The sequence below is a fragment of the Brachyhypopomus gauderio genome, chromosome 20 (assembly GCF_052324685.1).
Source record: "Brachyhypopomus gauderio isolate BG-103 chromosome 20, BGAUD_0.2, whole genome shotgun sequence".
Classification (NCBI taxonomy): domain Eukaryota; kingdom Metazoa; phylum Chordata; class Actinopteri; order Gymnotiformes; family Hypopomidae; genus Brachyhypopomus; species Brachyhypopomus gauderio.
This window is the reverse complement of record NC_135230.1, coordinates 8,308,260-8,323,513: the sequence shown is the minus strand read 5'-3', so window position 1 is coordinate 8,323,513 and position 15,254 is coordinate 8,308,260. Positions and strand designations below refer to the sequence as shown.

The window sequence follows — 15,254 nt, the reverse complement described above, 5'->3', positions numbered from 1 at the left end:
ATCACCCATTCTCTGTGATTATTTGTTTATTTGTATTTATTTACTTGATGTTGTGGTCCCATACTCATGTACACATCGTGTATAATATGGAGGTGTGGTACCAAGGAAACGCAGATGTTGGCAGTCTTCTGCTGACACTGGCGAGGAGCAACACAGAAGTGCCGGTGTAAAGCAGCGCAGTTAAGCTTTTGTCCATCTGGTGGCACTAATGAGCTACAGCAACTGGGAGCCAACACATTCTCCAAAAACCTCTTCAGAGGTGGGTCACCATGTTCTGGTGAGCACATACCTGTATAGTTGGTAGAAAGGAGTTCTTTGACAGCACTTTTGGGGACCCTTTATTTACTCATTTGCTTGTTTTAGCTGCAGCCTAAACAAAACTAGGGGAGAGCCAGACAGCCTCTCTGGAAACCTCTCAGTTCACCTCTACGGCTGGCATTCTCCCACACTCATGGGACAAACCACTCAGCTCCTCTGTGAACCCCCCCCACCCCCACATTTTGGTCTGCCCCACCCTGACCTCCTCCACCACCCTGTACCCTGGAGGCAATTAGGTTCTCCCACTCAGAGCCACTCAGGTAGCTTTTCTCCCCAGTCCCCACCCCAACACACACACACACACACACACACACACACACACACACACACACGGCTGTGAAAGCCAGTGCACTCCAACTCTAAAGAGAGAATTATCAGATAACAAGAAGGTTTAGAAGGGAGAATTGTTTGGACTTTTGGGGGTGTGTTTACAGGGTGTAAGGAGTGAAAGACACTATTGTGTAAATGAAAAGAACTGACCAAGGGAAACAAAAAACTCAAAAAGTCCATTAGGGACATGGACATGATGAAGAGATTTTCACCCCGGACACTCCACTCCCCCCCCCCCCCCCCCCCCCCCCACATTCATGATGAAGATGACGATGAAACGATGATGAAGACCTTCCTCACCAGCCCCTTCCCTTCGTCCTTCATCTTTCGTGCCTTCTGACGCAGGCCCGACAGCACCGCGGGGTCTCGCCCGGAATATCCAGCGGGCGACGTTCGTCATTCTGCCTCCCCTCTCTCTCCTCGGCCAGCCTTTTCTGCGTGAGTGTGGTGAGGCTGTGATCACGGTGTTATTTGTTGCTTGGCAACCCCATCCGAGAACCATCCTGTCCTTCAGAGGCCGTCGGCTCTGAGCGCATGACACCGGGGTGCGTGACATCGGGTCGCGTTTCTCGTTATGAGCGCGGAGGCTCTTGCCGTCTTGGTTGTGTGCTTCTTCACGTGGAGATTTGCTTCGTCGATGGCCTGTTAATGCTCTTAATCGAAAACCTCCTGGGCTCACTGGCCAGAGTGCAGTATAACTTCACTCCACTAGATGGCCTACAATCCTCCAGAAACGTCACGATGTTGTTAACGGAATGCACTAGTACGCATACCATGCACGATCACTTTGAAACGCTGCAGCTTTTGAGAGCCACACATATCGCCCAGCTCGATTGACAATATGATTTAGAATTCTATTATGGTTATGTGTAATAAGTATCAGATGAAATTTATTTTGCTTTTCACCAGCTGTTCTTCATTCCCATGGTAACATCTGGTTGCTGTTCCGTTTCACCTTAGAGCTAAGTGAAGTGGAATCTGATTGGCTCCTATATGAGTATGCACCAATGACGGCAGTTTTCCTCCAGTGGCTTTCTGTTCTATTTTTGACCACTCCCTGGTGCTTATGTGATGCATTAGAATGAGATTTACCTAACATGACACCTCTCTTAAAGGGGAACCCTAATTCAGGTGATGGTAAACCTGGGAAAATGATAAGTGAATCAACTTGTTAAAACACGTACACACAGACACACACCTTTGTACAAGCTCATTGTTACCAACAATAACTTCCAATTATGAGTTTACACACACACATTCCTCCCCACTACCAATTGTATTGACTCCCTTGGTGATCTTAAATAATGGTTGCTGGTGATGTTTTTCTAACTCCTTGAGCCTTCATGCGGGACCCAAAACAGGCTTTTCCTCTAATTGGTCAGCTCTCTACTGAGAAGCCAATAGCCTTGGTTAATAAAACAATATGGGAGGCGGTAGTGTGAACTGCATCCCTAATCAGACCTTCTTTGGCTAGCCAAGCAAAATACAGTGTCCCTGAGTCCAGTGTGTACATCTCACAGTGTGCAGAATAACAAGGTTTCTTACTGTTCCCAGGTCTGCTGCTTCCTCAGAGAAGAGGAAACTGGCCAGATATTGTTGCTATAGTTTCATAATTCCATGGAGTCAATGTAAGAGAGAGAGAGAGAGAGGGAGGGAGAGAGAGAGGGAGGGAGAGAGGGAGGGGTGTAGCCACACATTTGAGAACACTGAAGCTACGTGTAAAGGCCTTTGAGAGGTTGGAAATGTGACCGTCAGCAGATCAATGTGATTAAAGACCGTGTAGCCTTCAGTGTTCCTGTTTGTGCGGGTATGTTGTCACTACAGCTGGTGTTTGTATATGACGCCTCATTCTAAGGCCCCAAACTCCGCATAACCTGCACTTCAGCAAAACTACACGTTTGTAGCGAAGCTTAAGTCACGGCCGTTAATCCATCTGGTCAATATTGACGGATTAGCGGTGCTTAACACACCAAACAGATTATGACAGTTTTAAAACTGTTAGGACGTGACACGCTTCCTAGCCTTTAACGAGGAGTGCCGTTTCGTTATATCACCTTTCTGCCATATTTACTACCTGGCTGTAGTGCGACACAATCCGATTACACTCGGCTCGGAGTGAAAACGTGTGGCTAATTTCATTAATACGTCGCAGGTTGATTAGTAGCCAGTGGTTGGATGTGGTAGCTGGAGCTATGAGCTCTGACTAGCCAGGAAGTAGCTTCAGTAAGCTTTATCTTCAGATGTGCAGGAGACAGCAGAGGTGTCAGAAGGTTAAACGAATGTGGAGTGTAAGTCAGAATGTGTTCCGACGATGAACAGAAGTCGAAAAGTTTGATTTTGTTTTTTGTTTGGTTTTTGCATTTTGTAAACATTTGAAAAGTTGCGAACAGCTTAGGTTCAGGGTTTGTAGATGACTTGGCAACCTCAGTCCGTCCTATAGCCTCACAGGAGTGACATCCAGTGAAACCATTTGTGCCTGTACAGATTTTACTGAATTCAATCTACATGAACACTGAAAGCTCAGATCAAACAGGGCTTTGAAACGGTGTCTTGTTGCAGTGTTACTTGTGAATGTGGTAAAAAATAGAAGGTTATTGTCATTCTAGTCAACTTCAAGCTTACATTTCCAACAAAATCCTATTCAGACGCCCCCTAGTGGTGATAAATCAATACACGCAATTGAAATCTTTCAAGCCTTCAGTCTCTTGTCTACTCCAGAGCTTCTTCCCCTCTTTCTCTCTCTCTCTCTCTCCCTCCCTTTCTCTCCTTCTCTGTCTTTCCAAATAAAGGTCATGCAGGCAAAAATGAGACTTGTATGTATGTCCCAACCTACGGAGGAGTCTGTTTGTGAGTCCTCTTCTCCTAACTCCCCGAGGTCGTGAATTCATCAGAAGTGGTGAGCAGCCACTGCTATAGGGAGTCACATCTGTGACGCATGACCTGTCCGCACACTGCAATGTCACTTCAGAAAAACAACACTGAAAGAATGTGAGGTATAACTGTCATCTGGGCCAGATATATTTGCAGTGAGCTATGACTGGTATTTGACTACATCAAAGAATGAATGTCCGCAGTCAGCGGCCGCCTGCAGTTGGCCAGAGGTTAACAGTCCCCTTTTTAATGGTTTCTTACAAAGGTAAATATTTGTATTCATCGGGGCCTTGACTCAGGACTAGATAGACCACAAAAAGAAAATTACTAGAAGGGAAAAGTGCAGGGTGTCACCATTTATTGATTTTATGGATGGAAAGTCATCTTTTATTTTCATTAAAGGCGATTTTTTTGGCCATGTTCCATGTTCTCATTTTTGTGGCGTGTCATTTTTGTGTATTTAAGCAGCTATGCTTCTCGCGGTTTCTTTCCGAGCAGTTATTGTACGTGCTCGGGCGTACGCCTCAGACCAGAAGCCCGAGAGTGCAGAAGGCCGTCTGCATCAGGTCGGTGTCTGCAGAGCTGCTGGCCAATTAAAACGCATAGTCCTATGATACCGAAACAACCTGCCCCATCTGCCTCTTAAGTGTAAAACACCAGCCTGAACTTTTCCCGCCCTGTTAGTACAAGCACCCCAGCACACTGAGATCAAATCAGCTTTAGCTTTTCATGGCACCACAGGGACGCGAGACGAGCTTTTCAGGACTCTTGCGGGGTATTTCGGGACTCCCCCCCTACGAATCATCAACAACCAGGTGAATGTGCACCGCGGTCAAGCCAAACTCGATCTGATTGTTTGAGTGATTAAAGGCATTGGGGACACAGAGTCTAGCTACTTGAATGACACTCGTTTATAGTTCTAGGCAACTGACATGCACTGACCTTTAAAAAAACTCTTTTCTTTTTAAAACCAGTTGTAGCCCAGTGAATTAGCTGTGTTTATTCCCCACCTTCCCTGAGGTGATAATGATAAATAAAAACAAATCGATTGAGCAGGCATTCACGCATGCGCTCACGCACACACACACCCACACACACGTTCCTTGTTCTTTGTGCATTGTGGATGATAAGGCTTTTGGCAGTCGACGTTTGCTTTTTCAATTATATTTGTAGCTGATTATATCTTCTGATATAGATTTGTTTTTGAAAGTCTTGGCAAGATCTCAAAAATTCAGAACACCCCCCCTTCCCTCGAAAATAAAACAAAGCCAATGGGAAATTGCAGCTTTTGTTGTCTGGTTAGAAGGTAAAAGAAACACACACACGCACAAACACACACACACACACACACACACACACACACACACACACACACACACACACACACACACACACACACACACACACACACACACACACACACAAGCATACCTCACAATGAATCTACATGTCCCAGTTTGTTAAGACACTGATGGGGACAGAGATAACCCTATGTGGGTATTATGTCAAGGACGAGACCTGTCCCGGAGTGGAGAGTCTTAGAAGGGGCGCAATAGAGATGTCACATTAACTCGCGCCGGTTACGCTCTAAAGACGTTCATTATGACTTGCAAATGAGGCACACCATGTCTCAAGCTGTCCCGTCCGTGACCTGTCTGTCTGTCTGTCTGTCTGTCAGTTGAATGCGAGGTGCTGTTGTTTCTCTTTGTCTTGCTCAGTTTCAGCTGCATTAGGGTCCTTGGCACTGATGATGTTTGAATCTGTAATGCTAGACCAAGAACAGATATTTCCCACTTCTCTTCAGCGTTTCTCTTCCCAGTGGTTTTAATGGTTAATGGTTCTTCATTTGCGTGTGAGCTGATAAACAGTCAAGCATAGCCTCTGGTCATCCTGCCTACTGCCTGTGGGCCAGAGGCGGATTTATGAAGCCATATATCCTTAAAGGAATACTTCACCGAAAGAAATTGCTACCGTCGCCGGCCATGAATTAAGTCCTGCGTGGTCCACTTAGTCCAGTCTCATTTCCATAACGCTAACTTGCCCCTCGGTAGCTTTTCATTCAGCATCAGCATTCAAGTGTCTGGTGCTGAATCTAAAGCTTCGGCTCGGGAACGCTCCATGCTGCGTTCTGGGTGCCACCTCCAGCCCCGCCCCTAACCCCGCCCCTAACTCCACCCCCACATCTACCATGTTCCAGATCATGCTGCTGACGGACCCAGAGGTGGAGAACAGCCTGCTCATCAGCACCGACGAGGGCGCCACCTACCAGAAGTACCGGCTGGGCTTCTACGTTCTCAGCCTGCTCTTTCACCCCGAGAAGGAGGACTGGATCCTCGCCTACAGCCACGACCACAAGGTGAGATCGGCCGACCCATCAGGATTGTGTCAGGCTTGTTGTGTTTTATTCAGGGCCGTCACGTTAACGTCAAAATACAGAGCAGATGGAATTCCGGCACGCTGACTAAAACGCACATGTTCATTTTAACATCATTGACTGGGCATCCATATGAAATTGCATTGACATGTGAAATTTACAAGCAATTTTTTTTGTGTCCCATTGAAAACTCGTCAAGCCAGAGTGTCCAAAAGAAAAGCATCAGCAGACATTTAAGTGGATGAGGGTTGCGGATGAAGTAAAAGCTTTAAGACACAACCCCATCGTAATGAAAAGATTTGGTGAAGCATTCTTAGAAACATCCCAAACATTTCTTCAAAAGCCCATCACCAGTCAGAAAGGTAATATGTACTAATAGAAAGACTATTGCACTTAGCCTGAAGACTGCAATTAAAGCAATTTATGGGTCCCCAGTCATCTGGAATAACCAATAATAAAATGCTCTCTTTGCAGCTCAGCTCTTTGCAGGCTTGTTTTAAATCTTATAAATTATGGAGCATTCTTCCTTTTTCTCCAAGAGATTTTCACAGTCCCAACATTCACCATTTTGTAGCTGAGTAAAAACATGACGTGAAAGGAGGATGCAAAGAAGAAAGTTGGATGAGACAAAACAAGTTAGAACAACAGACGAGAGTAGCTGTTGGGACACGCTGATTAGTCTCGTCTTCGGATCCTCGTTTGAACACTTAGTCGTCTAGCTCTTCAAAGCTACGAGCATTTGTGTGAAAATCTTACTAGCCAAGTATTATGGGATGGCGTAAAAGGAGACAGGGGGATGTTTTGACATAAACTAACCCCTCGATTTTAGTCATGGGTTTGTGCTCACAGTTTCACTCAGTTTGAAATTAACATTGACTTCACCCTTGAGAGGAAAGCTCTGCAGTACAATTAAGATTAAATAACCACTAACAAATAGCATTATCATTCCATTGACAGATAAAGGGTGACTGTTTGCACACCGTGCATGGTTGCCCATGGTTGAAGCAAGGGAAACTAACACAAACAAAAACACAATCACAAGCTTAATTAAATCCCCGCCTATGACTCTACCAGAAATAAATAAATCATGTATTTATGTTGACGGATTCCATGTCACAACAGACAGTTTTGAAAGTTGCTTTTGTGAGGTTTGTGATGTCCAGGGTGGTTTGGACCTTTTTGATAGTTTCAGTGTCTTGAACAACAAAAAAGTTTGTTCCGTCAAAAAATCGAAAGATGCCAGGAATGGAGTCTGACAGCAAATGACATCCTACTAATTGGTATTAGTTCCTTATGGATCCATTGATCACTAGCCATGTTAACATGGTTGGTCAAGTTAGCGATCGTGTAATCTTGTTGAACTATACTCTTCCTAGACAAAAACAACCTCAGTTTGGAATTGAGGCCCTCACCACTCTGTGATTCAGTCAGTACCTAGTTCCACTGTAACCTGCCCCAAAGTCCCAGTCAGATGTAGTCTAGCTCTCCCTGTTTCTGAATAGTGGCCTAACCACAGTTACAGACACAGTGTCACCTAGCCACACGCACCCACAGGCAGAGCCTACAGAAACCTCTGAGCTGGTTCCACCACTCTTGAACTGTAGTATCATGCCAAACCTGACTGCTATGAAAAACCCTACCGGGTGTGATCCACCTTGGTTGGACCTGACCAGGCTCCATGCCTGCTTTCATAACTCAGGGAAAATCAGTTTTTTATTGGACCTCTGTGGGTATTTTTCCCCTTCATTCTGCTTTTTTTTCCCCACTATACTAAAACCCAGGAGACAAACACAGCTGCTGTGGTGTTTGTTGATGGATTATATGTTCTGGAGTGGGTTTCCACATCAGGGGCATTGAGAGATATTGACTTGAATTGTCTTTCTATGATAACATATCTCCGCAATCTTTGAATAACAACATTGCTGGAAAGTCTTATGGACAATAAGCTTATGGGCAGGATTTAAATACCTTTTTTTTAAGTCCTGCACACTAAGTGCATTCACCCAAAATGCCTCTCAGGAAAACCCACAATGCCTCTCAGTAAATGTCTCTGACTTGTAACTCCATTTTGTCCGTCATTCTCTCCTCAGCTCTACAGCTCGGTGGAGTTCGGACGACGGTGGCAACTCGTCCATGAAAGGGTGGCTCCAAATCGATTTTATTGGTAAGTATGCGCAACGGGGGGACGCCTCCTGTTGAACACCCCGCATCGATCGCTTTGACTTCCTGCACCATGTGACACTCTGAGATATAAATAGAAGATAAGGGCATAGATTTTTATTCAGTCTTGATGATGTAAATGATGTAAACTCACCTTCCAAGGGGAGAGAGCTTGAAGATCTTATCCACAGCTCAGATGAAAGCTGTCATTACAGGTCACTATTGATATTTAGAATGCCGGAATTGACTGGGGCATTGTGTGGCGCGGTAGGCATATTTCAACATGCTTTTGATGTCTCATAGCTTTGTAGACCAAGAAAAATGTATCATACCTTCTGTACAGCCAGATGACAAAGTCCCTGGAATTTTTACTCGGCTGGTCTTGATCACCATCGGCAATGGAGATCAGAACACAAGCTGTTTCCCTGGTCTGTCCTCCGTCCCAATGTCCCCAGCTGTAGCTTCCCTCGACCTTTCCCGACACGGTTCTCATTTGTTCTTGAGCATCCAGTCATTTCTCCATGCTTTACAGCTTCAAGGAACGCTTCAGCTCCAGAAGGGCTTCCAGAGCAGAACTGGACTACACCTTCCAGGAGGAAACCTCTAGAGCTGCTTAGCAAATGGTTGTTTGGGCGAGGTGTACTTCAGGGCTCCTAGGTGGCTTTGGGATTCTAGATGTCCGCTGCCCAGATACGTAACACCACAGTGTGAGGCTCAAGAAAACAAGCAAACAGACTGTGCTCTACAAACCAGAAAAGCATGGGCAAACATTCCCAGAAGCCTAAGCAGCAGAACTGTGTGGTTTAGAAATTTCATCAAGTATGTTTTGATGTTGGTTAGAATGTGAATGTTTTTTTTTTTTTTAACAGTTTAGAACTGTTTTTCTCAGCAAAATGCCTTTGGATGGACGATATGGATTTTCCGTAGGCTACCCACGACCAAAGAATCTGAAGTTGTGAGAAAAACTTTGTGAAGCCATTTGAAATGAGCTGGACTTATGAATGGCTTTTACATTGTGGTCATATTATGATTGAACTCATAATGCTGTAGGATGCCATATTTTTATTGGAACAGAGCGGACAGTCTCACTAATGAAAATGTATGTTATCACTTAAGTGTGGTCATTAGTTCCTTAGTTTGTGTCTTTCCAATCATGTCAAAGCCAAATCCGGGGTCAGGATGCCGAGCCGTTTTAGGTGGTTTTAAGCAATCTAGGTGATCTTAACCAATATAGGTGATCTTAAGCAATCTAGGTGGTCTTAAGCAATCTAGGTGGTCTTAAGCAAATGTGATCTGGGCAGCATTTTTATTTATTTATTTTTTTGCAGAAAATTCTCCTGTGGGGTAGCGTCCAACATCCCATTGAATGCAACTGAATGTGCAGTGTTGTACTGACAGTAGGCTAAAGAACACAGACGTTAAAGAGTGAAGGGGATGTTGATGGATCCTTTACTCTCCCCCTCAGGGACCTTCTGTCAGTTGTTAGAGGATTCCACGGCGTTCACGTACCTTAATCTTTTCCCAACGCCCACTCAGTATGCAGAGTGCCGACTGAAACCGGAATTTCTGAGCTACCGCGTTTCTTCCGTGTGTGAGACTGTCTGTGGACTCTCGGAGTCTTGCAACTGCATTTGCACCCAGAACTCAAATCTCTCTGAGATCTCATCTCATGCTGTGCCCAATTCGGAATCCAGGCAAGATGTTGTCAAAATGGAATAGGTCAAAAAAGAATAGTAGTAAGGAGAAAAGAAGAGAGAAGTAAGGCAGCAAAACAATTCCACATTGTAGTATAGGCGCCAGCCCGATCCATCTCAAAGCTTGTGAGGGAAGTAGGTTAAAGCCATAGCAGGCTGGGACGATGTGTGTGGAAAGTCTTCAATATATACGATAACCGTTCTATAAAGACAGAAAGCGAGGAAGCTGCAGGCCTTTGTGAGCTGCATGCTAGAACTCTTCCCTCTGATTCCACAGTCTCTTTAATACATATTTCATGCTATAATGATTTTTATCCCACCATGAAGTAAGAGACAGGATGAGGGTGAGAGAGAGAGAGATACAGAGAGAGAGAGTGAGTGAGACAGAGACAGAGTGTTTGTGATAGAGATTTGCCCTGTGCAGCCCAGTACAGTGTACTGTACTATGTATAGGATATTCTATGTCTGTGCACATATACAATCCACACACACACACACACACACACACACACACACACACACACACACACACACACACACACACACACACTATCTATCTGTCTATCTATCTATCTATCTATCTATCTATCTATCTATCTATCTATCTATCTATCTATCTATCTATCTATCTATCTATCAGTGGCGATTGCTCTAAGACTGCAAGGGAAGCTCAGCTTCCCCTAAAATGTAAAAAAATAAGTGATCAAACATAAACTGTTGTGTGTACACGTCATTGACTAAATATGCGTTACAACACGCTCAACTTTTGTTCAGAATCAGCTTCTTATCACTGGTAACCATTCGGCTTTCCTCTCACTCAGTCCCGCAGCTTCACAGTGCTTTAAACGGTGTGGACGCTGAGCGTCTACAGAGTTCAATAGCGAAGCAAAGAGTGCAGCGAAACGAGACGAGCCATTGGATAAATGCTGGGCTTTGTCCCGCCCATCGGACGCTCAGCGTCTCTGGGGGTCTATGGGGCAGTGGGCCGGCCTTGGCTGGCCCGGACGCTCAGCTTCTGCATGATGATTGGATGATCTGTCTGAGGCCGAATCCCTTTTTGATTGACAGCAAAATGTTCGAATGAGCGATCTTTTGGTGTAAACCTCCGCGGGAGCGTTTAACTTAAATTTTTTGAATATTCATTCTGTTTTGAGTTGAACCGGAGATTTTCATAATCCTCTTAGCGGCATTTTCTTCATTAAAAGAAGCGAAGAAAGAAACGTTTCTTGTTGGTACGACAGGGTCACAGATCATTTTATTGAAAAGGAACGGGTAGAATTTACATAAACCGACACATTTTATGATGTAGGCCGAAATTGAGCTTCCCCTCCTTGAAAGACCAGCATCCGCCACTGCTATCTATCTATCTATCTATCTATCTATCTATCTATCTATCTATCTATCTATCTATCTATCTATCTATCTATAGATATAGCAGTACACTATTTTGTCAGGCCAATGAAGCAAATTTTTAAAGACAAAATTGAATCAAGAAACAGACAGATAGACAGGCCCAAAGCGACAGGCAGAGAGAGACAGACAGGAAGAGAGAGAGACAGACATACAGAGAGAGAGATAGCTGTGCCGCACCTGTGGGTGTTCTGCTGAAGCAAATGAGAAGGACATCTGGTCTAATGGTGGCAGGACGTATTCCTGAGCTTCTGTCAGAATGATGGCCGTGGCCCTCAGACGTCAGAGGGTTTGGTGGCGGGAGCGACGTCTGCTCTGGGGTCACTGGAGAGGGAGACGCTTCGGTCAAAGTGAAGCCTGTTGTGTCTGGTTCTCCTCAGCTGCCAGAGAAGAGCTTCAGGTTCAGGGTTCAGCTAACAGCACAGCTTTAAGTGCTGCACTTTGTAACTATTAAGTAAAACGACAGCACTGCTGTCTCTATGTTTCTATGCTCCTGTGGTTTATAAGTAAATATATAATGACAGCATACAGAAGAACACTACAAGTACTATGTTACATGTATGTTGCATGTGGAAGACGTTCTTAGTCAGAGCAATGTGAGAGCACATGTGTGTGAGACTTGAACCCATGATCTTGTGGTTCTTAGCACCATACTGTATCTACTAGGTGAGCTAAAGAGGGGAACAAGACACCTCTCTGCCTTATACGGCTTTATGCCTAGTTTTAACTCAACAGTGTCAAAGGTACTCTGTGACAACTCACATATTTTATGGAAATATCATTTAGCAGGGACATAATAAATCAATTAAAACATTTTAGACAACTTTTGCATTTTCACTCGTTCTCTCACAGATCCTCTCATTGTCTCTGCACCTTTGTCTGCTGTTCTCTTTGTCCCTCTTTTTCTGTCTCTAGGTCCAAAATGGGTCTTGATAAGGAACCTGGCTTGATTCACCTGGAGACCACTGTTTCAGAAACGCGTAAGACACCCTGTCCTGCTTTAATTGCATTTCATAGACTTCTCTGACATTTCAGTAGGAATTACTCCATCCTTCTCCAGCTGATTCCAAGACCTCAGGATCCAGATAAAACTGTATGATGATGTCTAATGCAATTACAGAGCAAATGGTCAATTTTATATTTATTTTTTTTATGGCCTGCTGCCAGTGCTTTGGCGGACAGCAATTATAAGAAATGGCACGTCGTAGCCCGGTGAGGCGAAGGGGAAAGGGGGGTGTGGCGTCTTCCCGTGGCTCTGACATTTACCCAGTGCCTCCGCATGCACGTTGATTGACAGCCACAGCTTCTGTCAGAGGCATGTAAAAAGCGCTCGATAGCAGGCCCACCAGACATGTGGTCATATGGAGCAAGCGTTCACTAAGGCCACAGTAATGCCACCACTATCGATCTGGAAGGCGCTCATGTACTTAGCTGATGCTAGCAGACAAGGACAACATGGCCCTTCTGTTGACTGCTCGAAGATTAGATGAAAAGAGAAGAAAAATCACAGGCTGTTCCTTCGCGCGGCGTCTCCCGGTCGTTCGACGAAGCGAACCGCGCGGCTGTCAGCCACACTGTGCCACTCCGTTCCCCTCCCCCACGAGCAGGCGTGCCGGATAATGATGGAACATTCCAGAACGACTTCTGCCTCCTGATCCCATCGTTGTACCTTTCAGACGCTCTGTACGTCACCTGCAAGCTGCAGAACTGCACCGAGGGCAACAAGGGCAAGCCGTTTCCAGGCTACATTGACCCCAATTCCTTGGTGGTGCAGGACGAGTATGTGTTTGTCCAGGTGAGTAATAAATGGAGGAAACGTTACGGGGGAGGGGGAGCCCCCATCTGTGGCCCTGCGCCGCTAAAAAACACTGCCACAAAGATTAGATTCGTGAGGGGCCAAGGAATAGGAACAGATTGGCTTTTGCTGGTCAGAGAGCATCTGTGATGCCCCACGAACATTTACGGGTGTTAGCCTGTGTGTCCTGCCCCCCATCTACTGTCCTGTCTAACTGTAAAGCACATGTACGTTTGGGTAAACTTGGGAAGCAATGTATCGTGACAAAGTGACTGAACAATTTCAAGGTGATAAATTGTATCTTGCACCTGTACAAACAACGCTAACAGAGTTTACGGCGGGATGCCTGCACCCGTTTATAAATTGTCACCCGGTCTAAAAGTGCCTTCCCAACCCGGCTCTTTCCCTCGTTTCTGTTTGCGGTTGTCTCCATTACCCAAGGTGTCGACGGGCGGCCGACCAATCTACTACGTGTCATCAAGGCGAGACCTGTTCACGCCTATGAAGCTACCCAAGTACACGCTTCCGAAGGTAGTGTAACCCAGTCTCGCCCGTGGCGCATCGGCAGAACAACCATAAATACACACAACGCTGTTTCTCTCCAGCCTCTCCGGCCGTGCTCACACATTTATATTTGAAGCTCCCAGCCTCTGATAAACCCCAGCGACACGTGTGAGTGACAATTCTCTCACAGGGTACAGGAACTCGGAGCATATCCTGGGATGACCTCTCAGCAGCAGAGTCATTGGTTTAAAGTTAAAATGTTCTTCCTCTCACCACTTCCTCCACACTCTTTGTCTCGTATGACAATTAAACGTGTTTTATTCAATCAGGCCTCCAGTAACCCCGTCAGATAAAGTGCACTAGCAGAGAAGCCCACAGTCTGAGGTAGATGAAATTCACAAATTACCAGCATGGTGGTTTCGATACTAGCCGAATCTGACAAGCTCAATTTAAAGCAATAAGCATATTAGTCTTAAGCCAGTGCAGGGATGAGTGATGCGAGGAGGCCGAGAGCAGGGGCTGATGGGATTATTAATCTGATTGGACGCAGCAGGGCGGAATCATCCTGGCTCTTCAGCCATTCCCTTCACTCCAGGCTTCCACATGCACAATCGCCTCCACCTTGATTGCAAATGGAAATTACGAAAATGTTAATGTCATCCCCCTCCGATGTATGTAAATGTGAAGGGTTGAAACTAAATTGAAATACATTCATATCTTTTCGCAGAGGGTGTTTTGAAACATTTAGGGGTATAAGTTTTTTGGAGCTGGACCTGTTACAGCTTTTTTGGTGTTTCAAATTAGAGCTTGTTTGAAGTTTTAAAACAAATGTTGAGGTCTGTAAGCTTTTTTATCAGAATATGGTTGTATTTATTTCATAACCTCAACAATCTGCCTTCATCATAATAAACAAAGAACACTACAAATTGTTCCTGACTGTCAGTGTCCAAAATTTTACAACATACTTAAAATTCCTTTGTGATTCATGTCAATTATGAGATGCCGGAGACGCTGGTCTATACGTGATCTGGGTAGAAGGGGCTGACGGTTGATCAGCGTCTGTGAGACCTGCACGTGGTTGTCATTGGCAGAGTCTGCACGTGATCAGCACAGACGAGAACCGCGTGGTAGCGGCCGTACAGGAGTGGAACCAGAACGACACCTACAACCTGTACGTGTCGGAGTCCAGAGGGGTCTTTTACACTCTTGCCCTGGAGAACGTGATGAGCAGCATGGGATCAGAGGGAAACGTCATGATCGACCTTTACGAGGTATCCCACGGTGCCCACGCGCTTGCCTTTATTCATTCACACCCTAATCTACCGATCTGCGAATACCGCTCTGCCCGAATCGGCCGTACCCTTTATGTTCTTTGATGAAGTGATAGTTTAGTCAAGCATGAGAGAGTTTTTTTTTTTCTTTTTTTTGAAAAACTTACAATTTACCCTTTCAATTAGATACAGCGATAAATGAAATCCAATGATGTCCTTTGAGTCTCCCACTGAATGATTACAGGAGTTCTTCTTTTCAACCGCGGTCCCATTTTCATGAATTCGCTGCTGTCTTTCTGATCCATCCTTCAAAATGGTTGACCTTTTCAGCATTTAGCAAAGGCCCATGCAGGCGAGCACGCCAGTCTGCTGCACAAGTTCAATTTTGCACAACAGGAGTCTAGGTACCTTCAGGCTGAGACAGTGCTGTAAATATACAGGGCAGAACGAGTGGGTGATCTGAATTAGGAGTGTCTCAGCTCTCTTGCTCAACTACACACTTCTGTTAAAGCAGCTCTGCCTAAGTG

At 45.2% G+C, this 15,254-nt stretch overlaps 1 protein-coding gene across 2 annotated transcripts in view; it reads left to right on the top strand.

Moving 5' to 3' along the window:
• sorcs1 (sortilin-related VPS10 domain containing receptor 1) overlaps window positions 1-15,254 on the top strand; it is a 149,466-nt gene that overhangs the window by 96,864 nt on the left and 37,348 nt on the right. For both annotated transcript variants that reach the window (XR_013122592.1, XM_076982918.1), the window contains exons 4-9: window positions 5,717-5,875; window positions 7,984-8,057; window positions 12,073-12,137; window positions 12,834-12,952; window positions 13,394-13,483; window positions 14,548-14,727. Coding sequence is in view for 1 of the 2 variants with exons in the window: in XM_076982918.1 (XP_076839033.1) it covers window positions 5,717-5,875; window positions 7,984-8,057; window positions 12,073-12,137; window positions 12,834-12,952; window positions 13,394-13,483; window positions 14,548-14,727 (687 nt within the window). In the remaining variant the exon portion in view is untranslated. The remainder of the gene's footprint in view (window positions 1-5,716; window positions 5,876-7,983; window positions 8,058-12,072; window positions 12,138-12,833; window positions 12,953-13,393; window positions 13,484-14,547; window positions 14,728-15,254) is intronic.